This window comes from Panicum hallii, chromosome 7, assembly GCF_002211085.1.
Source record: "Panicum hallii strain FIL2 chromosome 7, PHallii_v3.1, whole genome shotgun sequence".
NCBI classification, from domain to species: domain Eukaryota; kingdom Viridiplantae; phylum Streptophyta; class Magnoliopsida; order Poales; family Poaceae; genus Panicum; species Panicum hallii.
Genome location: NC_038048.1, coordinates 32,587,751 through 32,615,146, shown reverse-complemented (window position 1 = coordinate 32,615,146; position 27,396 = coordinate 32,587,751). Strand labels below are relative to the sequence as shown.

The following is a 27,396-nucleotide window of genomic DNA, read 5'->3' as shown; positions in this document are numbered from 1 at the left end:
TTTTATTGCGCGCACGTGTAAGAAACAGAGAACTGTTGGGCTAAATCAATTATGGGCTGAATTGTAGAGAGCAACCCGCACGAAAATACTTCAGGTGATGGGGCTATGTATAGTCACGGGTACCAATTTAGCTCTTTAAAAAGATTTGTGTTATCATTTCTATTCACGAGCTTAATATTATTTGTTCTTTGAAGTAAACATGACGTAGATCTATCCATCTTTGTTCGAATTCTTAACTCAACATGGTGCTCACAACTTGTTTAGATTCGTCATTGCACAACTTAACGGTGCTATGTCGTAGACAGCGAGATCCTTGACTTTGTTAATCTCAATATTTTGCGATCCAATTTCTTTAATATCCTTATATAGGCCGTGCATATTACGTTTATATAGAAATAGTGTTTTGAAAAAGGAACTAACATAGAAACAGGATAGACCCTCTCACTAGAAAAAAAATCTAACAACGCCGCACCTCCAATCCCTCCCTCCCTCCCTCCCTCCCTATGCCTCCTCGCCACTGCCGAGCACGCTACCGGAGGCTGCGCAGCCGCAATGATGCTAGCGGCAGGGCCCTTCTCCCATCCTCTCTCCCTCCTACTCTCCTCCCGATGGCGGCTCCTCCAGACGGTGATGGTGGCTTCTCCGACAGCCGCGGGGCGAATCTGGTGAGATCCTGGCCGGATCCGGTCCTGGCGCTGCACGGTGCGGGTGGCACAGCCTGGCTCGATGCAGCCGGCTGTGGCCGAGCGGGCGCTGGCGCGGTCTGACGCGGCCGGAGACGACCGTCCACAAGGAGGAGGGTGCCGCCGAAGGAGGTGGTGTGGCGGCACCCGCGGTGGTGGGCACACGCACCTTGTGGGCTGCTAGCGGTGAAGTCAGCATCCACGGTGGCGGGTGCCAGAGTCGGCGTTGATGGTCTTTGACGGCCTTGATGGACGCAGTGTGACACGTGCGGTGGAGTCAGGTCCGACTCTACATGTTGCTCGATCGGATGGAGTGGCGGCCGACACAGCTGTGCGGCTGCTGCGTGCAGCCAGCGCGTCGATGCCCCTCTGAAGAGCTCATGTGGAGTGGCGGGATAGCGGCGATGGTGGTGCTAGATGGATAGGGCCCTGCTTCTTGGGTGATGTCCGTGCTAGAGGGCTTCTTGGGCGAAAGCCTTGGTGATGGTGATGCCGATGGGCGCCGCTTTCCTTGTTGGAGGCGTCGTATTCCCCTTAGCATCTTCATCCAAGGGTGAAAACCCTGCGACGGTGGCGCCATCGGCGTCGCTCTCTTCCTGAAGGCGTCGCGTTTGGATTTTCATCGTGGCTTCAAATTCTCCTTTGGCAGTTGCGCTTTGCTTCTCGGTGCTTGGCTGTCATGTGGAGGCGGGTCTTGCAACATGAAGTCAGAGCTGCTGCGTCGGGAACCTGGCTCGGCAACGATGACACGCGGCGAGACCTGTCTATCGAAGGCTAGGGCTCTACTGGGAGTTGCAATAGCTTGGGGCAAAGCGTGGGCTCGTGTTTGGAATTCGAAACTGCTCTTCGTGGGTGCTTAAGCTTGGCAACGATGACCGGTCGTGGACGCTTGCTTCGGGGCAGTTGGCGGATGGCTTGTGGGTGGCCTGCCACGGGAAGTCGAAACTGTTGGCAGCATTGCTTCCATACTCGGCAATAATGACCCATAGAAGTGTGTCATGCTTGTACTCAACCACGTCGTGTTTGGCATCTCGTTCGGCTAGCATTCATGTAGGTAAATTGTTTCGTAGCTTGAGAAAAAAAATAGAAATAGGACAGGAGAAAGTAGTAGGAGTCGTTCGAAAGGCCGGGCTGTGTCCAAGCTTTTCGTTGAGACGACAGGCCCAAGTTTTTAGTACGAGCCGAGGCCGGAACCAAGGCCCAGCACCAAAACCCACCGAACGAACCCTTGCAGATTCGTCGTACTCACCAACAGGAGACATGAGCACCGGCGGCGCGGACAAGCCCGGCAGCGGCGGCGGTGGCGGCGGCGCGGTGAAGACGCCGTCCGACTTCCTCAAGTCCATCCGGGGCCGCCCCGTCGTCGTCAAGCTCAACTCCGGCGTAGACTACAGAGGTATCGCTCTTTCTCTCGCAGTCTCGCGCGCGTTTCTACAAAGTGAACCCAAACCCTAGCAAGAGCTGGTAGATCTGAAAACATAGTATTATCTTTTTACACAATGGTAAGCATAGTATTATTGGGGGTTTAGAGGGTAGGCGCTAGCTGATTTCCCCGATTTGGGGCGTTCGGTAAGGTAAAAACTGGTGTAACTGGAAAGGCCACGAGTATATACACTACCCCGGTGCGGCAAATAATTATTGAGTGTCTAGTTGGTGAAGCCTATGGATACCCTTCTAAGTTTTTTTTTCTGTGATTTGGATCAGTGAGCATGGGATTGCTGTATGCGTACATTTATTATCTTTGTGAACTTCAACCTTCACAAACAAAAGGAGCACATTAGCACGGTGTTACAATTGTAGGACTAATGTGCCATGTAGAATCAACCAAACGGCATTTAGGTTTAGCTAGTTACAGTCATTGTGGTTACAGAGTGCCAAACTATTATGAAGTGTTGAAGTTTCCACCTTTTTGGCACAACTCCAGCTCTGATATTGATGTAGCATTTGGACTTTGTATAATAACATAAAGTGATTTAAGTACATGTATTTGGTCCAGAATAATAGCAAAGTTGCTCAATCAAGTGCCTTCAATGTGCCCACACCTCCAGCTCCAAGAATCTCTGGAGCTAGGGTTGTAACGTGATTTAAGGAAACGGAAAAGTAAGTCTAGCTACATTAGAAGAACAAAACTAGGTTCCTTATGAGCAATGGAGTTGCTTGTTGGGTATAAAAAAGCATGGCGTCCACAAGCTAGCTCAGGTCTTGCTCGAGCCTAAACAAATACAGTCAAGCTTGACCTATTCGTTACACCATACTTCTGTATTCTGATGATTTGATGATCTACTACTCAGTACTTATCTTTGGCACAATGGTCCAAAGCCATTGTGTGTTTTGACTTTGCAAACCCAAAGCATCCAAGACACTTACAAACCCATTCACAATCATCAAACACAACTAGCGATAGACTAAGCCTAAGCTGTGGCAAGCCGTGAACTGCTCTTTCCTGCTTAATTGCCATGGTCCCCTGGTGCCTTGAGCCTCCCTCCAATGCTAGCATAAGTCAGGCAGTTGGCACATACCCTAACTTTTATCCTCTGCCTCTACCAGATCCCATTCAGATTGCTAGCTTACCGATTTTTGAAACAATTGTTACCAGAATGCTGTACATTTTGACACTCAATACATCTTGGTAGTTTATTTAAATGTACAAATTGTTTCACTATACATACAACTTAAGAATCTAACATGCAATACTGTTGCACATTACATGAATGGACTCTATAAGCAGGCAGTCCCTTCTGGTTTGGCTGGCTCATATCGTGTGGAGCAGATGGTTGGGGTATAATGACTGGGTCTTCGTGTAGGCATGGCCTTCATGCATGTTTCATCCTGCTAAACCCGCATGTGTTTACTTAAAGAAAAAAACTGAGAACCCTAGGCACGAATGCCACTCATATTAGAACATATGTCAATGGAAAGAACAAGCATGTTCGTAGCCTCAGTGAGATTCACTTCCATCATAGAAATATTCCATTGAAGTTGGTACTTCCAATGCTGCATATTCAATTGTGTGGATTCAAGAATTTAGTATATCTTTATCTTTTGATCAATGCATGTTAGGTGTGGTATCAAACAAGATTAGGGGAGAATAAAATTCTTATTGACCTCGTCATTTCCCATTGCTTGACAAGCATCAAATGTGCACAGAAAGCAAATACGCCAGTATTCCGTTGTTCTTGGCTCATTTCCCATTTGGTTAAATGTGACTCTTTGATCTAACACAGTTCTTGTAGGAAAACAAAGTATTGTGTCGGCTACTTCACTGACAGATCAAAGAAAAAAGTGTTGTACTGGCTACTTCACTTGACATTAAAATAATTTTGTAATTAAATATATTGGTAACATTATATTTATGAAACTGTCCCTATTAGAGGAGCAATGACATCGTTTAGTTGGCACAAAAATGACATATAAGGCTATAACATGATTCCATTTGGATAAAATATGCCTATGCCTACATCCAGTAGCAGTCTCCTGGAAGCAGTATGTTGTCCTGTAAGTTAAGTTGACTATTTTCCGATACATGCATGTAGCGAGTAAGTTGCATATATGCTATGGTATGACATTAAATCGGATCTCGCATGTCATAAAAAAGTACTAATTCCTCTGATTCTATTAGTTATTTAGGATTTTAGGCTAATATACCGTAGCAATTACATTTAATTGCCATTAGATTGCAGTACCTTATTCATTAATAGTATACATGCACCTTGTTTGGGACTGTTGGCATTTGGGACTTATGAGCCATTCTGTAGAAACTAGAATAAGACATGTACTTTAGTTTGCGTAGATTCTGCAAAATTGCTGCTATTTATCAATAGGAGTGCGTGAGTTATATAAACTGATATGAACTGCAAAAAATTAAAAGCAAAGTGATAGGTAAAGTTATTGGATACCCTTACTTGCACTGTTTTTATTGTCCAAGCTAGTAAGCTTCTTTAACAGCTTATACTGCTCTGTTCAAGTCTCAATTTCTCGCCAAATTATTTGGTTGTGACTAGACGCTTTGCAGTGTACAGCCATAGAATTTATGAATTTTTGGAGACTGCAAAATTTGTCACGCACTACTCTCTCTTATAGATTTCATGCATATAGCAAACAACCTTGCAAAACCATTTTCTTTGTTCTATTTCTGGACAGACTACAAGCATCACTGTTGCGTTTCCTATTCCTGTGTTGTGCCCTTGCTTGGGTGTAGACATAATAGAATTTTGTTTCATGCATATTTCCATTATATCTATCCTAAAGTCATTTTATTTCATACATTTGGCCCTGGCGTGCCTTTGCTCAATGATAATTAGTGTGCACGGTAGCTCTGCATGATATGAAGTGCTGACAATGAAAATTAGCATTTCATGACTCTATATGTCATGCCATGGCTCTTTTAAGACCAGCTGATTTATTGCCAGTTTCACTAATTCTGTTTTTGTCCAAACTCTTCTGATGATGATCAGGTATTCTGGCTTGCCTGGACGGTTATATGAACATCGCGATGGAGCAGACCGAGGAGTACGTGAATGGTCAGCTGAAGAACAAGTATGGCGACGCCTTCATAAGAGGCAACAACGGTACGTCCTGGATTTCAAAATTCATTTCTCTGTATGCGTCTTCTCCCGCAAGTATCATTTCACCGTCCCCATTTTACAGCCTGCTTATGCGTATGTATCATGACGCTTGTTGCCTGAATGCAGTTTTATACATCAGCACATCGAAGCGGACACTCACCGATGGCGCGTAGACCCGAGTGGAGCCCTCCCTTTTCTGTCGCGTAACTCCAAAGCCATTAACTTGGTTGCACTCTGACTCGATGCTACCTTTCAATCTCTGCACTTGCTGTCTGGATGAAGTCTGGGAAAGGGAATATGTATCAGATGCTATTCTTGATGTAACTGGCATTTAGCTTCCCCGTATCAGCTTTTGGGATACGGATAAGATTTGTGTTTGCTGGTCGTTGCTCTGCGCGCAGTGTCCTTTAGGTATTAATAGTTTGGATCAACTGTTTTGGTTCTGTGATTTGTGGTGGGTTTCAAACTTCTTTGGTTGATCCTCTACCGGCGGTCTCGCCGTTCAGTGGCCGTTAAGCAGGGCCAGCCCGACGGCCCAGCACCTTGTTAAACAATTATTAAGGGCCAGCCTGTTTGGAGCCCATAACCGTGTGCAGCATCTTGGCCTTTTAGCCATGTTTGGATGCCTGGGCGACCATGCAGGTAAGCCCAACATCTGCAGAACATTAAGGGCCACCCATTGAATGATGCTTTGTCTGTTATTCTGAGTGGTACCAAATGTGACACCTTGTGGCCTTCTTCCATGGCCCAACCTAGACCATGTGCGGACTGCATTCTAGTTCGAACCAAGCGGGGTACAGCTATCTTACCAATCACACGGTAAGCACAAGCACCAAATGTCTCCTAGCCTAAACGGGTGTCTCCTCTGCTGTTGCCGTGTTTTCTGTTGCAAATGGAGCATACTCAGTTGATTGATTCCTATGGTAAAACCTATACGCTCATAATTTAGTCTTTGACTGAGCATAGATACTCAGTTTTAGCTAATTATTCTCAATGGTATGGTGTATCTGTATATAAGTGGTTCTAAATATAATAAAAAAGACTACCATTTGGAGGTGGACTTCCGGTACCCATTGCTAGGGATGAAAACTGATAGGATACAAACGGATATATACATAAATGAATACATATATATTTATTTTTACTCGAATTCGGATTTCGATATGATATTGTTAAATGTGCTGAATATTGATATCTCAAAAGAGAGCCAACCAGCGTGGCTACGTCACGGCCAATTCCTGGCCATCCGATCGAGCGGACGGCCCGGATCTTACGATTCCCGGTCACTTTGCGAAAAAACTCTCGACCTCTCAGGTAATTTTGTAAAAAAGCCCTCAACTTTTTTCAAAATCAACCCATAGTCCGACCTTCCAAGTTTAGGAACATTTTCAAATAAAACCTTGCATTTTTTTTGAATCAACCCGCCATAATGGTTCTCTCTCAGTAAAGCTTTTAGAAAAACCCTCGTACTTCAATTAAATCAAATCACAACCCGTTACATTCATTATTTCTACACGAGCGACATCATACGTACAATTTGAACACCAAAACACGTTGGAATCAAAACTTATTCAATATAAAACTTGATCTAAAATTTAAAAACTACAACTTTATTATAGAGTAAAATTTAAAATTCAAAATATTTTCGCAATTCCTTTGCACAAATACTTACATACGACCCGTTGTATCTAAAATTTGGACACCAGAACATCTTCAAATCATAAAATAATCAATACAAAAGTTGCTTAGAATTTCAAAATATACATCTTTACTATATAGTAAAATTTCAAATTCGAAACGCTTCTAGAAAAATTTCAAATACAAAAAATTGCTCAAAATTTTAAAATCTAAAGTTTTGCTACATAACAAAATTGTAAATTCAAAATATTTTTGTAATTCGTTCAACATAACATCTTATTTTGCTAAAAATATAATATTGTACTACCGTTCTTCTATAGCTTCTCATGCGACCTCCATGATAACACGATATATTTAAATATAACCGCTACTTCTTTAAAAAATATCATATCTATTAATTGCCTCATGATTTCATAAATACATTAAGTATCTGACTAATTATGCTCTACCCTCCCTAATAAATTATTTTACCCCTTCTTTCACCACAATAAATGCAGCAGCAAATGCCATACCTCCATTTCGATATCCAAAATAATATACTACTTAAATAATAGCGTCACAATAATAAAATGCTCAAAATATATACCAAATGCAACAACAGGCAGATCATGACACCTATGCGAAAATAATGTAACGATGAATTTATCTTAACTATGTTGCTTAAATTTTTTTATATTTACCTATATACAACAACAACTACATGCATAAACTAAAATTGGCATCAACTACAATACTACGACGCGGGATACGGGCGCCACGCGGCAAAACCGCGGGCCTTTCTAGTCTATCCTATTCACATATCATGAATCCCACTTGGGTATTAGGATACCAATACGGTACAGATATTGAATATCAAATACGGATACGGCTATTCCATTTAACCTCCAAATCCCTTCAGTCGGATAGACAGACAGATAACATACCGATTTCACCCCTAAGAGTCCCTAACCAGCCGAAGGACGAGCACACCGCGATGAGGTGCAGAAAGTGGCCTTGGAGGGTGCTGCTTGCCTGACCATGGTGCTCTCTCATCAATCATCATCCAGTCTCACTCACGCTGCCTCTCTCAATCTCGTACAGCACCGCTGTCCGCACAAAGGGACACACTTCCTATCCTTCCTTTATGTTTCCTTTTTATTTTTGTTTCTTAAAGAGAGAATGGAGAATTTATCAACGCACGCTGATGGCCACCTTTTTTTATGTTCAACGAACAATATGCTCATCTGCCAAATATTTGTGGCCACAATCAGGTCTCGAGGGAGGGGCATACGGATAAGACCGACCATTAGTGTTTCCAGAATGCGGGTCACTGATCGCCCCTGTTGTTGTTGTTCTACCCCCATGTGGATTCATCAGCCTCAGCAGCTCCTGTACCGTCAGCTGGATTAATTCTTGAGACAATGCATCAGTTTATTCATGCCCAATCCTGTTTTCTTTTCCCTGTCCTCTCCCACCTTTTTCGTTTGCCACCACCTAATGAACAGCAGAAATCGCAAAGTACTGAACAGTGAGCACCTACTTGGATATTTGCTGCAGCACATGATGCCAGGAGCTTACTACATGCTTGGTTGGATACAGCATGTGCATCGGCACAAAGATCTCATCTCTGAATGAACCAACCAATCCATCAAATCCAAGTAATTCAGGTACACAGCCAAACCAACAGTACAAGATCAAAGGCAGAAGCATCCACCGCTAGATATAGCATTAAATTTTCCAGAGGCATGCACCGCTAGATATAGCACTAAATTTTCCGAATCGCTTACCCGAGTTCAATCAGAGTCTACAATTATCAGGTCCAACATCATGGCGACGAATTACTATAGGATTAAAGGGAATTCAACATCATAAGTAAAACAGGTACACGAATGCAGGGTACATGGGCAAGCCTAGCAGCTCTTTCCCTCAAGACTCAAACTCGGCTCCGTATGCAGCGCATACCGTCGCCTTACAGATACAAACAAGTAACGCCTTCACTGAAGTCATGAGGCTCCTACCTTCTGCCGACTAACCGCCTCACCAATGCCGCAAGAGGCCTCCTCCAATGACCATTTAATCTATGTGGCGTTTGTGTAGTGGTAATCAAATGTCAGAAATGCCTAAGAATTAAAAGGGTCAGAAGTCCGTAACATAAGCTGCTTGTCTTGGCAGTATTGTCCAAGTCATCAGCCAAAAATAAGATGACGCGGTAGAGCTTTAGAGACCATCGGGTGCTGGCACGTTGTCACTAATTAAGTGTGATCTGACAATTCAGACATCCAGCTAGCTATCTTCAGTTTTCAGAGTTGCCACCACCTATTTAGCAGTCTGCGACGCCGCATCTTCCTTGACCTCTGTAATAACCTTAAGAAGATCAACCGGAGTAGCAGCAGGGTCCAGCTCATGACAACCTTTCGGGGCATTGTTGCCCTCGTCACCGGTCAGAAGACGAGAAGGAACTCGATGTGAGAACCGGAACAGCTCTTCCTTCGGTATCCTCCTGACCTCCTTGGGATCCACGTGTCTATGGAAGACAGCTTTGAAACCGGCAACTTTCAGCAATGGGATGACAGTAAGCCCTTGCTCCTCGGTGAAATCATCAATAACCTCTACTATCTCATACTTATATATCACATCATCAGGCGTAAGCTCATTCCAATCAGGGGACCAGTTCCGGTACAAAGCCCATGTATCCCCTTTCTGAGGAACAATCCTGATTATCCCACGGGGACCTTTAGTCCAGTTGACTTTGTGTGAAAATATGTTGACTGTTTCAGTGACTTGATATCTACCAACCCTGAAATCACCACATGTCTTTTGGAAACCAGAGGAAACCCAGTTTATAGGTGCCAGTTCAATATTGGACTTGGAGTTGAGAAAACTCATGCGGATCCTGAAAGGCCTCATTGACAGAACTTTCTGAACCATTACATATAGACGAGGCATGCCATCCTCGCTGTCATATGTAGCCCATACTTGATCACTATCAAAAGCTCTTTCTGTTCGATCTTTGTCAAAATCATGGAAGTCGGGGTCCGGGACATCAATGGACACAGGCACACGCCTCTGCTCTGGATTAGTGTCATCCGTACCAGGCACTTGGATGTCAACATTTCTTGAGTTGCATAGCTTGACTCCCTTGCCAGGTTTGTCAGAGAGGACACCGTTGAGCTTAATGTTATTGTCACAAGGATGTAGCTTTCCTTCTGATCTTCTTTTCTCTGCAAACCGTGAAGAAGATGAGATGTTCAACTCTTGCAATTTTACACGGAGAGCTGCCTTGGCTTTCTCAAGAAGTAGACCTCGAGTATCAATCTGGGCAATCTCACCCAGAATATTAGCTCTTCTTCCACTCACTGCAGATCTGAACCTTTCCACCGAAGTACCATTGACCCGTCCCACATCAGTGAAAGCAGCAGTGGGTTCTGTGCTTGCAGCAACTGTTTCTTTGTTATCGCCGCCATAATCCATTGCAGTGTAACCATCATAATTATGCCTTCTCCGCTTTGAGAAGCGACCACGCCTTGAAGCAGTTTTCTCATGGACATACGTGTTGCCACTTGCAGAATAGTTGTAGCTGTAGCTCTCATCATTCTTTCTTCTCTGTTTCTCTGAGGCCTGTGTACTATAAACATTAGTACCAGCTGCAGGCGCTGTCTTGGAGTAATGATTCCACTGGAAGCTTTGATTGTTGTAGGAATCATAAGTATTATCTTGCTGGTACCCCCCATTTCCTGTCCCTGGGATGCTAGAAGTCCTGCTTGTTGAGCCATATGAATGCTTGGTGGAATTGTGGTTCTGCTGTGGCTGCTGCTTGGTTGACCAGGAGAATGACGAACTGCTTCCATTGCAAGGGAATCCAGTCTCCACCGCCAAGAATGCATGATGGCAGTTTGGGCACAGTAGGTTATGGTTAAGATAAATTCTTAAATACTCATACTGCATCCGACAGCGGTTGCAGGATGTCCAGAATGTATCGGCCCCAACAGGACGAGTAGTAGCCTCAGCTGCGGCTGCTGCTGATGCTGCTGCTGCGGCAGCTGCAGCAGCGGCATTCTTTCGAGCTCTCTTATTTGCCTTCTTATCATAAGTATAGATGCCATTGGTTACGTTGACAACAGAATGATTTCTCCTCTTCTCATCGTAAAGCATCTTCCTGCCATTATCAGACAACACACCCCATGCCTCAGAGATCAGTTTGAAGGCCTCCTCAGCACCAATTGACTTATTCTTGTCGGGGTGCAACAGCAGAGCTAGCCTCCTATACTGCTTCTTCACTTCCTCTTCATCTGCAAAGGCACCTAGAGACAATATCCGGTACCAGTCACACTCTCCATCAATCTTGGACTCAGCTGCAAGATGAACTTCTAGCGTGGACACCATCTGAGATATGCCTTCAAGCGACGGGCAGAGAGTCTGAGCCTTGATTGCGTACTTCCGAGCACCCCTAATGTCATGGTCACGGAACTTGTTCTCAGCAACACCTTTGGCTTTCAGGGCCTCATCCATATTGTACTCCTCACTCATGTGCACCTTTGAGTTCGTTGTCAAACAGACTAATTTGAGTGGGAGCAGTGAACCCCAAGAGTAACAACTGGACAAGAGTTAAGCATGCACAGCTCCTCATTGAACCACAGAGAGGAATTGAATCTTCATTTCCATGGCCTGCAATGAAGTACAGCCAGCCAGGTTAGAAATCTCGACGGTAGGATCAAAAGAAAAGAACAATCAACATAACAGCATACTACGAAACATAACGATCCACTGAACTGAGAGCATGTAACGAAGCACTAAAGAGGCCCCAGAAATGAGAGCTACCAAGTATGAACTAATCATATCAGGAATTAAAGCATAGTATAAGCGAGCACTTCACTTAAATCATACTATCTACAGTCCCAATTCTTGGAGAACTGACATTGCACAGTACGAAGTTCAGCTCAGACAAAACTACTTTGTTTGGAGCATGCACCGAGATCCACTACACCACTAACTTCAAACTCCTCAGGGCCCCAACTGCACTTCTCACTCTTGATCTGCAGCTGCTATTAGCAGATCAAGAGCTAACGCCAAACCAACTACCTAAAAAGAACGCCCAAGATGAAGATTGGGCCTTTCACATCAGTAAACAGAGCGAAAGATCCACGCTTTCTCCATAAAACCTACAGAATCTCGAACCACACCCACAAAAACAGCTCAAAACCCCCCAGCGAAATGAACAAACCAAGTCCCCAGGAGGGGCCCCCAAACCAGCTCACGAGCACCCCCAAACCCACCTCGAATCGAGCCAAGAAAAGCCTCGATCCGCGTGATCCGCAGCCTCAAGAAACCAACCCAGCAGCGGCCCCGACCCCGGAGGCCACGAATCGGGAGCTCCCCGGCGGAACCGGGCCCAAACCCTAGGCGGCCGCCAGATCTGCCGCGCCAGGCGGCGGCCGGCGGCGAGACGCACCTCGACGGGAAGCTGACAGCGAGAGGGATCGAGTGGGGACTCACCCGCACGGGATCGGCTCCGGGAGGCGCGCGAATTCGAGCGGAGCGGCGGCCACGAGCGCCCCCAAAATTGCGAATTTTTTGGGCCCCCGAATTTTATTTCGGGGGAGGAGGAGGAAGCTCGAAAAAACGAAGCTTTTTTAGTCAAAGCCTCCAAAATTTCGCAATACACAATGGCAATGTGCTGAGAAGGGTCATGTAGCAGCAGCTGCAGTAGGAGTAGAAAAAGAGTAGGTCAGGTCATGTGTGTGTCCTGTAAAAAGGGAAATAAATTATTCCAGCTCTGGATTTCGTTTGCTCCAAAAGTTTCAAACTTTGCCCCTATTCCGCGCCCCAAATTAAATCCGGTAACAGTGCCGACCCAAACACAGGGTTCAGCCCTAATCAGGGGCTTTCTTGGGAGGGATTTCAACTTTTTCTGTTTCCTGGGAAGAGCTCTATCGTTCACAAAAATAGTAGAGCAACCAATATTTATATGGTTGCTGAATTTAATTTGGGGATTAGGGGACTAATTTCCGTTTTCAGCTGGAGATTTAGGCCACCACAGGGGTACTCCACTATAGGAAATGGCTCTGCTGTCCTTCATGCGGGCCCCACATGCTCGCACATACAAAGGCACTCATGAGGTAATTTGCTTGCGTACAGGTATGTGATATACAAGTCGTATACGCGTGTGCGTGACCCTTTATTAGGGGCTATTTGTGTAAAATCACATCAGTGGGTAACCTAGTTCTGGTGTTAGAGCAACCAGATGCCAGGGACATTTCAGGGATTTCCCATGCAATAATGCTTAGGGTTAAAATCACAACCACCAGCCACAAAAAGGTTCTTCTAACCCTAGTTTTTTTTTCCTCCACCGAAGATACCTTGTGTACATATGCCTGTGTGTGAGAACCCTTTTCCCCCAGTGTGGGTCCCACTCCCCTTGTTACTAGTCTTTAAGCATTCCCTCTCTACATCATCACTCACCAGCACTTTATGTTTTTTTTCCTGTACTGGTATCAGAGAAATGAAAATGCAATAATAAAGAGACAGCACTATCACAAAATATCTAGGGCTAGTACTGACACTGCTGACACTTCTTCTGTCAGTGTAATAACAACATTCACAAACGGAGTGATCCTGCAACTGTTCATATGTGACACTATGTATTATTTGAGCCTGCAAAGTAAAGAACATGAGGGTTTGCCACAGGAACTTGCAATGAACTGCAGTCTTTGAGTGTTCCAGAAGGCAGCAGATGATCTGGAGAAACATAAGGGTTAGCTTGAAGATCTCCAGCTACCTAGAGTCTGTAACAGAACGTTAATTACGATCACACTTCAGAAGTAGCTGAGCGCAGTACAACCTAGAACGAAACAGCTGGTGAGGGCTGTAATCATGTGCTGTTGCTGTAACAAACCTGCAGAAGCAAGATGCTGATCTTATTGCCCCTAGTGAAGTGTGCATGAAGAGTTTGGAGCTGGAAAGATTGCTGATGGGACACCCAAAGGCCAAAACAGGCGCTCAAGAGAAATGTAGGAGTTGATTCAGAGATGTCAGTGACCTAATATAAGGCTGTAGTCTGTAGAGAAATAGAACTGAGCAAATAGGTTCCCCTCATCCGGTCCAAGAATTCAGTTGTTTGGCATTTAGTAGCAGAGGCTGAATCTTAATATTATAGTTTACAGTCGTAGAACCAGCTTGGATTCTAGGCATCAAATGGAGAGCAGGTGGATAACTCATTAATCCTTTAGCTGAATAGGAAGATATATCACTCAGGTATTCTCACACAAGTATCGCTTGGGAACATATGCTACGAATATTAGAAAACAAAATAAGATACTAGGAATCATCACTTTGCAGTCAGAGTAAATGGCAAAGTAGTAGGTGTTTCTCAGGTTGCTGTAGCAAAGATGGCAATGTTCAGCAGCGGCAAGCAACGGCTATAGATTGCAAATGCATTGGAACTGAGCCCATTGTGTGATCGAGCTTTAGACGGGAACCAAGATCAGAGTGACTGTACATACCTAGTAAATTTGAAGCTCCAACCAACAAAATCCGACAAGAGCAAAGGTGCTCCCGTCAGTCCAAAGTCCAAACTGATAGTCAACGACACAATCTTTCAGATCGGAGTCCTGATTCTTGTCTGTGCAGTCTATTGTCCCAAAGCACAGTTTATCTAGAACAAGAGCATACAGGGAAAGGTATGTAGGAAGAAACAATTACTAATAACAAGTTGATGCATTGCAAGAGGGAAAACTACAAAATAGCAAAAAAAGACTTTATGCTTTTGCAGAATCAAGGAAGGTTGAATCATGCACATAAGGAAAAGTTACAGCTCAAAAACCATCCGCAGATAAATATATAGAATTTCATCTGAGCAAAAAAGTATTTATTACAGGACTACAAGTATCAGAATTCATGGTCCAAGCATGAACCACACCCTGGCTATCTGATGCATAGGACATGTAAATTTCCACTAGGAAACATCAGTTCAAGGGTTACAACCTCTGAAATGATTTGGGAATATACAGGCAAACTTTAATGTTGTGTACATATGACCACATACATGCAAAAAGATATGGTACACGGATCAATGATAGGAAGATTCAACATCTCCTTTCCATTGAAGTTTCATGTGCGGACAGAACGATAGAGGTGAGCATAAACTCGTTTTGTTCTCTGAACAATAATGAGGCTCAAACCAGCTCCGACAACACAGAATGCTGACATAATCAGTGAGCTCACAAAGAAGCAAACAGAACCCTCACATTTCAGTGGTCCATCTACAAGCAAACCCATGTTGTGAAGCAATCTTGGTGCTGCCATATGATGTTGCTGTGCTTGTTTCTCAGCTTCAGAGTCATATAGGTTACTAGCAATAAGCCCTGAGAAAACGAGTGACCCTGCGGGGTTTGCTACTGTGAGGAAATTGTACATTGCACCGAAGTGTTTTACACCAAAAAGTTCAGAGACAGCAGCTGGCACAATAGCCCAATGAGCTCCGTAGCCGAGTCCAACCAGGAAGGTCCCAATGTACATAGTTCCAGGCCAAGCCATTGCGAAGAGGAAATGCCCAGCAGCCATTAGGATCTGAGCGATTGCCAGTGCTACGTGCCTTGGGTATGTGTGCTCCCTGATTAGACGAACAGCAATCAAGATACTAAGACTAAACAAAATTTTGAAACTTGATAAGCGCAAAGGGACTCAAGCTTTATAATACCAATATAATAGTTATATGGTGAACTATATAACCGAAAGTAGTAGAAGAAATTGCAATTTATCTAAAGCTGCTACTGTGAAGCAAACCTATAATGTTATGAACATACATGTATCCAGAATTCCAGATAACTGAACGCAAGTAAAACACATCAACCTAGAGTTAAAAAAATAAAAAAAAAATCTTTTCAATTGTAGTGAAAAAAATTCCAATGCCAAACAACAGTAGCAGACACAGTTTCCCATGACAAATAGTGAACATAGGGAGGATGACTCTGTGTTGATACCTGACAATAATCTCAGAGAAGTAGCCTCCTCCAACACGACCAAGGAAATTCCATATGCTTGTCAATGACACGAAAATATGTGGGTCTTTGAACCCTACAGACTGGCTCATCTGACCCAGATTATCTATCACTGTCAGCCCTGATCCTGATCCAAGCAGGAGCGAGAACCAAATAAGCCAAAAATCAGCTTTCACCCATGCTTGCATCAGGGTAAAGTTTTCCCCTCGGTGTGGTTGCCTCCGGATTCTAACCCCACCCCTTGCTGCAGCTTGCACTAACTTGGTCTGCAACTCCGCAATCCTCTTTCTTCTTTCGGATGGAGGTAACGAATCAATGTCCTTAGGTTTCTCCTCTTCCACCTCACTTAAAATGACCTCTGGTTGATCCTCTTTCTCTTGCGAAGTGCTTGTCTCTCCTTTTGATGGTTCAGAAAGGAGAGCCTCTTCAGTTGGATGTTGCGCTTTTGGTGATAATGTCAAGGTCACAGGGATTGCGATCGGTAAAATAAGAAGTATGAGTAGGATCACAGTGAGAAAATTAACCATATTGTCGCTCAGTTGCATGAAATCTTGGACTAGCATGACGCCAACAAGATATGAGGCGAGGAGCAAGCAGATAGTGTAGATGAACAAGAAGCTGTTCTTGTCGGATGGACGCACCTGGCGGTGACCTCCAACAGGCCTAATAATAAACATCAGGCCAATGGCAACCAGTGATGGACCGACTGCAACCATGAAGACAAGTGTGGCATGGTCTGGTGTGTGCATTACTGCATACAGTTGTGTCAAGATCGCACTGCAAAGGCCCGCAAATCCTTTCATAATGCCCACTGTTGGACCTCTGCTCTTTGGGAAGTTCTGAATGCATGTAACAAGTGCAGTTGTGTTGAAGTATGTCTCTCCATTGGTTCCAACAAAGATAAGAACACACATCTGAATAAAAAAGAAGTGGAACATTACACATTAGCTGCAGCAAATAAAACCAACATACTAGTCAAAGTTTCATAATATTGTTAGCAGAAAGTAGAACATTTGTCACGTCCTCCACATATTCTCAAGACATCAATGGCAATGGTATTTGTGTCTTATATCAAAAAGTGTGCTTTTTCTGTCAATTTCAATATGAGAAGCACTATATACCGCGAACATGACCACATGCAATACAAAAGTAGATAGATTTGTATATCTAAGATGCAGATAAAAGATGGAAACAGTTATGCAACTTGGATAAACACACACAGTAACACACTAAGCTGCGTTCAGAAAGTAAACCACTAAAACTTGCTATTTTGACAACAAGCAGGAGAGAAAAAATAGCAGATCATCTGCTATATAGTTACATACAAACAGGTGGTTCTGAATCCAAAAATGGAAACTCCATGGCACTATTCTTCATGATGAGATAAGATTTGTAATTGAGAAAAGGGAGGAATCAGTTGCTTCCAACCTAGATAATTTAGAATTTATCAGGATGTGGTTAGTGGTCACACAACTGGAAGGAAAAAAACATACACACGATGCACATGAGACAGTATAACTGACAGAGACAGCCTACATATGAACACTAAAAACGAATATGCCATCAATTTTGTCCAGCCGTACACTCATGTGCTTGGTGTAAAAAAAAATCATAAGCAAACCATGCTTAGAAAATTCATTGTAACACTTGATCTGATCTATGATCTGGCCTCCACGCAACATTCATCCACTGATCCAATCCATCTATACTTTTATTTTAATGGTAAGTTCCCATCTTAGGCCCGCTTTCTTTGCGATTCCAAAAACAAATGAACAGCCCACAATAAAAATAGAACGCTTACTCCTTATTTAACTGAGAGGAAACAGATCGAATTTTTGTCGCCGCAGAACAGAACAATTTGGTAACCAGAATTGATAACTTGTGCTGACGTGCTGTAATTTAGTAACTAATCTCCTCTTCAGACTTCATAACACTAGCATTACTATATTGAAAAATTCTGTTCTAAAAAACCTTGAATAATTCCTCCTAAAAACAAAACAAAACAGCTCTATGGTTCATAATATGAACAACGCATGAATCGAACAAGAAACTCCCATTTCATCAACAAGCAAGCCAAGAAGAACTCACCACGTTATTTTGAATGAAAAAAAGGAACTCACCATCCAGAGGGGCAGCGCCGGCACCTGCCTGGTGACGATGAGCCAGAGCCAGCCGTACCCGAGGAAGTTCTGCGCCGCGCCGATGAGCAGCATCGCCCACGACGGCAGCACGGCCGAGAGCGAGCCGGCGAAGAAGCCGACGCAGTCGCCGAGGTCCTTGGCGACGCCGAGCGCGGCCAACTGGCGCTGGTTGTACCCGAGGGCCGCCTTGACCACCGGCGAGATGGCGCCGAAGAGGTAGCCGATGCCGGCCATGGACTGAAGCCACATTGCGGCGACGAACACCAGCCACCGGTTCGTGGAGAAGGCGCGCAGCCTGTCCCCGAACTTCCCCATCGGGGCGGCCAAGGAATCACCAGCAAAGATCGGATTTTGGGGCCGGAATTGGAGTGAGGCCCTCTATCCTTGAGCTCGAGAGCACCAGGGGGATTGGTGAACTGATTGGAAACGGTTCGGATTCGACGCCGAGGTCAGGATGAGGCTTTCGATTGCTGCGGGCGGAGCTAAATGCTGCCCCGACAGACTAGAGCTGCAGGGAGGAGGCTTATGAACGAGCAATGCTGACTCTGGGCTGCTTTAGCGCAAAAGGAAAGATTAATCCGCTGGAAAAGAGAGGGCTCTGATTGTCAGGTGTAAACAATCGAGACAGAGATGATGGGCATTGGAAAGGACAGAGCTTTACAGGCCTGAACGCGAAAAACCGGTTGCTGAAATTCCGCAAAAGGAAGGTAAGAAGAAGAAGATGAGGCACCTAAACGAAATGTAATGAAGAACGTTGATGGATATCCCTGATGAGAGATGATCGCTTCCACCGTTCCACGCAGTCGGATAGCGACGCAATAGGAGGAGGGGTTGGTGACAGCCGGACAGGAAGGACAACCCCCTACTGAACAAACAGGGATCAATGATGAGCGAGGAGCAGGGTGCCGGTCTCGGTCCACGCGATGCCTGGATCCACCAGATATTTATACGACAGGCGTAGGCGCACTCAACCTTGTTTGTCAGGAGTTTTTTTTTCCCTGAAAATAACAAGATTTGGTTTCAGGAAGAAAAATGTTTTCGAAGAAGAAGAGATTCTGATTCTTTTGAGAAATAGTTTTTTTTCTTCCTGGTATAACCGAGAAACATTTCTGGTTTTATCTCCCTATCCCTAGTCGTTTGGTAAGGATTCTATTATTTCTCTCCGGTTTGGTTGGGTTCTTCTATTTCTAGAGAGTAATTTTAGATTTATTTTAGCATTATTTCCACTTATTACAACTTACTAACAGGTGCAGCCCCTTTCATGGGTATTAAAGTGAACATGCATGGACAATGGAAATATCTCGGCATCTATAACCACACAAATATTTGAAGCAGCACTTCCGATTGCCAATGCAGATGATGTAGATTTGTACTAGCATGTGTGAGAAGTGTGTAACCCAAGACCCATGACTGCGACAAAAGCAACAAGCCAGAGGACGACAGATGGAAAGACGAGGAGAGAACTAATTGCCCTCACGTGTGCTTTCAATTTAGCAAGAAAACAAATCTTCTGAAAATTAAGGAAGAAAGAAAACCATGCTGTTGTTAACTGCATTCTACAACAACTAGATGCTTTGCCTGCCTTTTCATGTTATTAGCAAACTAGTTGCCCTAGCATGCGCTCTTTTACAAAGAGAGTCGAATTATTGTTGTTAATTCTACCATTTACACCAAAGCCGGTGGCTCTATTTTCTTTATGAGTCTTTGAGGAAAGCAGGTCGCTAATTGCACCAAATATGCTTGAAAAAGAGAAAAAGTCCTGATAATTTCTTTCACGTAGACATAGGATAAATACGTCCTCGTCCACACCTCGAAAATTTCTAAGAATTATTTATAACTTGGAAGTGTATATATAAAGAAAACACCACTAACACGTAAGTAAGAACTAGACACACACTCCTCCACGCTAGAGCTTGGTGGGGCCCATCGCCGTGTCGTGTTGTGGACAAAAACCCATATGTCTTTTGGTGGTCACTATGTATTGACGCACACTTGTTAGGTGCTCGAGCTCCGCTATGGTGACTCAAAGAGGAGCAAGATGATGCTTGTTTTTTCCCCCCTTATGTCTTTCTTTCAGATGTGGTATGGTTAGGGTTGGAAGAACCCGATGAGAAGGATGAGAGGAAGGGTAGACTTGCCCAAACTAAAGAGGCAAAGATCATCAAAGCTGGCATATATCGATAATCTCTTTATTCCATTTTTTCATTTAATCAGTGTTATAGTATTTTCCCATCTTTGAAAAGTAATTTATATTATATTGACACGTACTAGTAATTTATCACACCTCAGAAAATCACATATGCTAAAGATAAATGTAATATTATACTCTTTGCATAACTAAAGCTCAATAATTATTATGGTATCAATATCAATTACTAAACTTTACATAGTTTGATGGCAGAAGTTGGAATACTTCAAATAAAAGGGATCCAAGGGGCTAACATACTGTGCATGGATCCTTGCTATATATAAGGATGCAGAGTCACCTTTAGGGGCTAACATCACTAGATTAGTCACCATATGGTCAAACCCACTCCAACTTAATGAGGTGATTCTTTGAATCAAACGCCACTTGCTGTTGGTTGTTGTCTAATGATATGTTTAAGTATAAACAATTTTTTTGTACTATCTCAGGAAACCTATATATATTCATCTTATGTAGTTAGCTAGTTGAACCCTGTCTTGTGATCAGATACATGGGATGCTTATCAGATCATCACTCCATCTCAAACAGGACTCCCGATCTACTGTCTTATACTATTATGGGGTCAAGATAAGTGTTATTTTACTACCTTAGTTCGTTGTCCATATCAACAACGATAAACAAACAAGAGAAATTGTCCAATGAGTGTATCTTTGGCTCTCAGCAATTTGCAGCCAGGCCATCTGCCTTGTTCTTTATTTTTAACACCCTTTGGAGTCTTTGAGAAGAGCTAGCATGTGATGTGACCTTTCATAAAGAGAACAAATAAGTCCGAAATAGAAAAAGATTTTGTTAGTTATACATTTTACATATCCAAGCCAGCTTCCATGTTTTATTTCCTTGACAAAACCCTCTAGTTATCCTGACATGTGCTCTTTCATAAAGAGGAGAAATTTGATCTTACATAGAAAGAAAATTATTGTTATATCTATTCCTTGTGAGTCATCAAAAAGAGCCCATCAGGTGCCCCAACATGTGCTTGATCCTAGAGAAAACACATCTTTTATCAAAAAAAGAAGAGAAATAAACTATTGTTAATTCTGCATTTTGCAGCCAAACTTGTTGCCTTGTTTTTCTTTTTCTTGTGAGTATTTGGCACCATCTAACTAGTTTCCTGTACATATGCCCATTAGAGAGTGCGAAAATAAATTTGCGCACCAAAAAAGTGTTTTAGTGTGGTTAGAATGGTGTCCAGATCCTCCTAACCTTGAAAAGGAGTGACATCAATTTCGGGAGAAAATTTTAAGACCGTGACAAACTCAAAATCATTAAAAATCTCATGCACGTATGTACAGATGACAGGAAACAACAACTTGTTTGGTGCGTATGGGTTTGACGTGGTGATTAAGTTCAGAAACATCCACGTGATTCTTCTTCTCCATAAAGAAGCTACAAAATATCAGTTCATATGATAGAGACGCCGAGTACCAGCTATGATACAAATTTGTTAGGAAATGAGGGAAAAAGATTAAGGCGGCCATTGTTTTTTTTTGTCATGTCCTTTTCGGACCGACAATGATATTATCTTGTTCTAGCCTGTCAATTTGCAGGTTTTACAATGCTGATAAATAAATTATATTTTCTTTAAGATGCCCTTTGCCTTTGGTCGTGGGCACCTTATCTGTAACCTGATAGGCATTAGATCAAATTGACAAAATAAAACACAACGAATAATAATGACTAGTTCTATAGGCGTATAGTACATGAGTGTGTCATAACCAACCATACTTATTTAGGCAAAAACAAAAAAGAAATAATAATAACAGAAGAAAAGAAAGACATGTGCCGATTTCATAGACTCAGTCACTAGGTAAGAGGTTACAGGGTCGGAACCTAGACCAGATAATGCACGAAATAGTAGAAAAAAGTGGCTTTTAATAGGCTCCAAGTGGATGAAAAAGGCACTCTATTAAAAAATGAAGTTTAAGTATATGCGGATATTGAAAAAGCAAGGAAAAAATATGTGCTCTATTTTTTTTTGGAAATTTACACTTCATCAATGGAACTATAACATAGTGCAAGATGTTCAAAACATTACATGGTTTGGAAACAAAGCTTGCTGGAGATTGATACCCTTGAGGCCGCATCCAATAGGGGAAAGGAATTCGTGCTCGCACAGGACTAAAACATGGGTGCAAGAAAAATGCAGGAGATTATCTGAACCATGAGTGCAGAAAAGAGAACTTATTATTTCTTTTACAGCAGCAGCTAGCAGCTGGATCTTTGGATTAGCTTCTACAGCAAATGGAGAGAAGCTAATTTATCACTCAAATGTCTAGGAAAATCACTTTGGATTACATTTTAAATTCAGAAGCTAAGAAAATATCAAGAGATAGGATCATCTGGAACTACCAAATGATTTTATCCAGTCTTAGCATAGAGTTAAGATCAGATTGAGTATGCATACCTGGTATAATCAAGCTCTGAAAACAAAATTTGTACAAGACTGGAGGTTCTCCGTAGCTGACATGCCAGGCCACAACTTTGCAGCTCATGTATCCTCACTATTGAGCCTGTTGTTCCAAAAGGGGAAAGGATGTTGCCATCTATAACAAAGCGTAAAGGGAAGCTGTGCAAGAAGCAACATCCTGGTAACAATTCTGGTAACAAGTTCATGTATGGCAACTTGGCAAGGAAGAAACTATAACGAACAACAGCTTAAATTTTCAGCTTTGGCAGAATCATCGAAAGCAAAACATTGCAACCAAGCTAAGAATGTAAAGCTGAGATGAATATACAGGTAATCATCTAAGTAAATAATCCTTGGCAGGATGCCCAAAATAGGGAAATGTATTTGCAGGACAGCAAGTGTCGGAATCCATAGTCCCATGTCACATGGGATGTATTTTTCACTTCAAACTAGCTACTTTTACAATAAAAGCTCCGAAAAGATTTGAGAATTTACAGATCAACTTATCTTTGTGTATATGCACGCAAGAATGTACAGTACATGAACAAGAATAGGAGGATTTGAACATTTCCATCCATGGAGATTCTCATGTCCGGACAGAACTATAGAGGCGAGCATAAACCCGTTTAGTCCTGTGAACAACGAGGAGGCTCAAGCCAGCTCCAATTACACAGAACACCGACAAAATCAGAGAGCTGACAAAGAAGCAAGCAGGCCCTTCACACTTCAGTGGTCCATCTGCAAGAAAGCTCATGTTGTGAAGCGATCGCGGAGACATCAATGCTGATATCTGATGTTGTTGACCTTGTTTCTCAGCTTCATACTCATAGAGGTTACTGACAATTAGACCGGAGAAGATGAGCGATCCTGTGGGGTTTGCTAGTATGAGAAAATTGTACATAGCACCAAAGTGTTTTACACCGAAAAGTTCAGAGACAGCAGCTGGCACAATAGCCCAGTGAGCTCCATATCCGAGTCCAACCAGCAAGCTTGCAATGTACATTGTTCCAGGCCAAGCCATCGCAAAAAGGAAATGCCCAGCAGCCATCACGATCTGAGCAAATGTCAATGCTATGTGCCTTGGGTATGTACGCTCCCTGATTAAAAGAATACCCAGTCAGGATTAGAACAGACATAAACAAAAAACAAGTCTTAAAACTTGAGGTGTCTAAACAAAACATAATAGATAGTAGATAAGCTAAATATATAACAACAAATTTTCTAATTATCTAAAAGCAAACTCCAGAAGTTAAAATACAAGTGTATCCTAGACGAGTATCTGAACCGTATACCTAAACTTAAAAATGGAAAACACGAACAAAGATCTGATTGTAATCTATTTCCTGAGATGAAGTGAATGGTAGATGTAGTGTTGATACCTGACAATGATCTCAGAAAAGTAGCCACCTCCAACACGACCAAGGAAGTTCCATATGCTCATCAATGACACAAAGATATGTGCATTTTTGAAACCACTAGCCTGGCTCATCTGACCCAGGTTATCGATGACTGTCAGCCCTGATCCTGACCCAAGCAAAAGCGATAGCCAAATAAGCCAAAAATCAGCCTTCACAAATGCCTGCATCAGGGTGAAGTTGTCTCCTCTGTGTGGTCTCCTTTTGATTCTAACCCCGCCCCTTGCTGCTGCTTCCACTAGCTTGGCCTGTAATTCTGCAATCCTTTTCCTCCTTTCAGATGGTGGTAATGAATCAGTGTCCTTAGGTTTCTCCTCCTCCACCTCACTCAAAAAGACCTCTGGTTGATCCTCCTTTTCTTGTGAAGTGCTTGCCTCTCCTGCCAATGGTTCGGATAGGAGAGCCTCTTCCATTGGATGCTCCACTTTTTCCGACGTTAACGACAAGATCACAGGGATTGCAATTGGTGAAATAATAAGGACGAACAGAATCACAGTGAGAAAAACAACCACATCATAGCTAGGTTCCAGGAAATCTTGGACTAGCATGATACCAACAAGGTACGAGGCAAGGAGCAAGCAAACGGTGTAGATAAACATGAAGCTGTTCTTGTCGGATGGCCGTACCTGCCTGTGACCTCCAACAGGCCTAATAACAAACATCAGGCCAATGGCAACCAACGATGGACCAACAGCAATCAAGAAAATAAGCGTAGCATGGTCTGGCGTGTGTATTACTGCATAAACTTGTGTCAGAATGGCACTTGTTAGGCCCATGAATCCTTTCAGGATGCCCACTGTTGGGCCCCTGCTCTTTGGGAAGTTCTGGATGCTTGTAACGAGTGAAGCTGTGATGAAGTATGTCTGTCCATTTGTTCCAACAAAGACAATAACACACATCTGCATAACAAAACAATTAAATAATACATGTTAGCCACAGCAAATAAAACAAACCACTATTAGAGTTCCATAGTTTTATTTCATTCATTTGAACGGGGAGGGAGTCCAAGCCATTCTACACCAGCTATGTTCACTTTAGTGTTTGAGGATGCTCTTTTCCAACTGGATCACATAGTGCTGTAATTGATCTAAAACCGAACAAAGGTGTTACCAAGTAATTTCAGGCAGGCATCAGCACACGCAATGGAGAAGTAGATAGATTCATGGAGCAGCAGCGATACAAGCAAGAAAACAAACAGTAGTGCAAGCAAAGCAAAAATGAAGGACTGCATCATTCTCAGTTGCTTTGGAAGCAGGCAAATGATTATGTTAAGCAAATTGTGAGCTGATAGCACTTTGCAGTCATCGCTAGAAAAAAAAAATCATAGCTTTTGGAGGCAGGCAGTTTATATAATCTTGCATACAGTCGATCCACTAGTTCGCATACAGTTTTACAGAACATATTTAATCTCTTTTTTCAGCTATGGAAAACGTATAAAACTTAAGCACCATATGTGCAACAATTACCTCCCATCTCTTATAATGTGGCACAGTAAAGGTACTAAAGAGCAGGTCCGATGCACGCATAAATCCTGGCAAAAGCAAACCGAGCAACCTACATTACGATTAAGCAGTCGAACCGTGGTGTCAGGAAGCAAAACCGAACCGAATAGGAAACAAAAATTGTGCAGGGGGGTGAAGGGAGAAATAGAATGGGACAGCCAGGGCCCAGGGCCGATGCGGTGGAGGCGACGCCGGAAACTGAGGCTTGGTCGTAGGATCGAGCCGCCGGTCGGCCGAATCTGAGGCTCGATCCTCCCGAGCGGCAGTGGAGGCGCCGGCGGGTTGAGTCGGATGCAGCGCGGTAGAGGGAGGGGCGCGCGCGCGGGGTCGAGTGGGATGGAGTGGAGCAGGGTCGCAGAGGCCACGCCGCCGCGGGGCAGAACATAACCATCCATGGAGGACCGAAGCTGAAGGGGAACCATAGCTGAGGTGGGCCGCCGAGGAAGAGGATCAATTTTGCCTCACTAGCATGTGGGCCATGGTAGCAGGGTCCTACGTGGACTAGGCTCACCGAACATCTCCGCCTCACCCATCCATCCACCATGGGACTGCACCATGCTTGTGGCATTGTCATTCTCCGACTCGATCTTGCGGAATCCGGCCGGCACATTCGATCTTACTATCTTAGCATCTCAAACTGCAACTTGTAGCGTTCTCAAAAAAACAAACAAAAAAAACTGCAACTTTTAGCCGGCTGCACAGGCTTGGTGTCATTTTCGAGATCTTTCATTGCAATCTACTGTCAGGCTAATAACTCCGTCTCCGTTTGATCCTGATTGGCTGATCAACTCGACTCGTCAGGGAACAGGATTGCCTCGTTGACAGCTCGTCTTCAAGTCCTTTCTTGCCAACCATACTCCATCATGCAGATCGATCACGAGCGGCTTGAAATGGCTTGAGAGTTCAGACGAACGGGTCTGTCCTATCTGAATCGCCATCACTTTCAGTCGTTTGCTTTCGCAACCTTACTAGTAGCCACAAGGATAATAACTCCACGCAACCTCACACGCACGTACTAATCAATAACAACATCTACTGTCAGTAGCAAGTTCCTGGTGACTCCAAAAAATTTGGAAGTCTGGTGTGAAAAATCTAGGCCTAAAGGTTCAGTTAATTCAGACCTGCATCATGCTAGCTAATCGTAGAATCTCGCCTAAAAGATTCGGCGTCATCAGTCACGGTCCCACGGAGTAACTCCGGAAAGCAACGCCAACGTTTGGGTTCGACAAGTTGCGTCAGGCCAGTTGTATTGTAGCTCACCGTACCAGCCACAGGGGCAGCGCCGGCGCCCGCCCGGTGACGACGAGCCAGAGCGAGCCGTAGCCGAGGGAGTTCTGCGCGGCGCCGGTGAGGAGCAGCACCCACGCCGGGCGCGTGGCCGAGAGCGCGCCGGCGAGGAGGCCCAGGCAGCCGCCGAGGTTCTTGGCGACGCCGAGCGCCGCCACCTGCCGCTGGTCGTAGCCGAGCCTCGCCTTGAGCACCGGCGAGATGGCGCCGAAGATGTACGTCGTCCCGGCCATGGACTGCATCCACATGGCCGCCACGAACACCAGCCACCGGTTCGTGGAGAAGGCCCGAACCCTGTCCCTGAGCTTCCCGGCCATCGAGCGATATCGATCGATGGATTGGCCAAAGACTGGATTTTTTTGGTGCTGCTGGTGATCCTAGAGATCTGGGAAACACTGGGGAGATTTGCAGATCGATGGGGAACGAATGCAGATTCGGAGCAGGCCGGAGAAAGGAGAAAAGTCTTCCAATCGCAAGCGAGGAAGCAAGACACCGTTGCTAGACAAACAGGGAAACAGGAATAGACCCATGGGACAGAGAGGGTGTGTGTGGGTGTGTGTTTCACACGCAAAGTTCA

The 27,396-nt window shown here is 43.9% G+C and overlaps 4 protein-coding genes across 5 annotated transcripts; 1 reads left to right on the top strand and 3 right to left on the bottom strand.

Moving 5' to 3' along the window:
• The first annotated feature begins 1,876 nt into the window (after window positions 1-1,876).
• On the top strand, window positions 1,877-5,714 carry LOC112899861 (U6 snRNA-associated Sm-like protein LSm6). Its single transcript, XM_025968501.1, has 3 exons — window positions 1,877-2,079; window positions 5,138-5,251; window positions 5,375-5,714. Exons 1-3 carry the CDS (start codon window positions 1,944-1,946, stop codon window positions 5,419-5,421), a joined length of 297 nt encoding a protein of 98 aa, XP_025824286.1. The 5' UTR covers window positions 1,877-1,943; the 3' UTR covers window positions 5,422-5,714.
• A 2,842-nt stretch (window positions 5,715-8,556) lies between these two features.
• On the bottom strand, window positions 8,557-12,770 carry LOC112899524. The gene is made up of 2 exons (XM_025968026.1): window positions 12,359-12,770; window positions 8,557-11,530 (listed from the first exon to the last, which is right to left on the bottom strand). The coding sequence occupies exon 2, from the start codon at window positions 11,390-11,392 to the stop codon at window positions 9,182-9,184; it is 2,211 nt and encodes a 736-aa protein (XP_025823811.1). The 5' UTR covers window positions 11,393-11,530; window positions 12,359-12,770; the 3' UTR covers window positions 8,557-9,181.
• A 1,899-nt stretch (window positions 12,771-14,669) lies between these two features.
• On the bottom strand, window positions 14,670-18,949 carry LOC112901040 (protein NUCLEAR FUSION DEFECTIVE 4-like). The gene is made up of 3 exons (XM_025969857.1): window positions 17,982-18,949; window positions 15,844-16,775; window positions 14,670-15,473 (listed from the first exon to the last, which is right to left on the bottom strand). Exons 1-3 carry the CDS (start codon window positions 18,315-18,317, stop codon window positions 14,972-14,974), a joined length of 1,770 nt encoding a protein of 589 aa, XP_025825642.1. The 5' UTR covers window positions 18,318-18,949; the 3' UTR covers window positions 14,670-14,971.
• A 3,991-nt stretch (window positions 18,950-22,940) lies between these two features.
• Window positions 22,941-27,396, bottom strand: LOC112901039 (protein NUCLEAR FUSION DEFECTIVE 4-like). 2 transcript variants are annotated; one of them, XM_025969855.1, is made up of 3 exons: window positions 26,798-27,396; window positions 23,995-24,929; window positions 22,941-23,712 (listed from the first exon to the last, which is right to left on the bottom strand). In XM_025969855.1, the coding sequence occupies exons 1-3, from the start codon at window positions 27,134-27,136 to the stop codon at window positions 23,202-23,204; spliced, it is 1,785 nt and encodes a 594-aa protein (XP_025825640.1). In that variant the 5' UTR covers window positions 27,137-27,396; the 3' UTR covers window positions 22,941-23,201. The 2 variants fall into 2 exon arrangements, with proteins under 2 accessions (XP_025825640.1, XP_025825641.1); XM_025969856.1 differs by lacking the exon at window positions 26,798-27,396 and adding an exon at window positions 25,497-26,418.

Coding starts and splice junctions, on each gene's coding strand:
- LOC112901039 (XM_025969855.1), bottom strand. CDS start 27,136: ATGGCCGGGAAGCTCAGGGACAGGGTTCGGGCCTTCTCCACGAACCGG. Junction 24,930..26,797: donor CGGCGCTGCCCCTGTGGCTG/GTACGGTGAGCT, acceptor TTTGTTATGCAG/ATGTGTGTTATTGTCTTTGT. Junction 23,713..23,994: donor TTTTCTGAGATCATTGTCAG/GTATCAACACTA, acceptor TCTTTTAATCAG/GGAGCGTACATACCCAAGGC.
- LOC112899524 (XM_025968026.1), bottom strand. CDS start 11,392: ATGAGTGAGGAGTACAATATGGATGAGGCCCTGAAAGCCAAAGGTGTT.
- LOC112901040 (XM_025969857.1), bottom strand. CDS start 18,317: ATGGGGAAGTTCGGGGACAGGCTGCGCGCCTTCTCCACGAACCGGTGG. Junction 16,776..17,981: donor CGGCGCTGCCCCTCTGGATG/GTGAGTTCCTTT, acceptor TTTTTTATTCAG/ATGTGTGTTCTTATCTTTGT. Junction 15,474..15,843: donor TTCTCTGAGATTATTGTCAG/GTATCAACACAG, acceptor TCGTCTAATCAG/GGAGCACACATACCCAAGGC.
- LOC112899861 (XM_025968501.1), top strand. CDS start 1,944: ATGAGCACCGGCGGCGCGGACAAGCCCGGCAGCGGCGGCGGTGGCGGC. Junction 2,080..5,137: donor CTCCGGCGTAGACTACAGAG/GTATCGCTCTTT, acceptor GATGATGATCAG/GTATTCTGGCTTGCCTGGAC. Junction 5,252..5,374: donor CTTCATAAGAGGCAACAACG/GTACGTCCTGGA, acceptor GCCTGAATGCAG/TTTTATACATCAGCACATCG.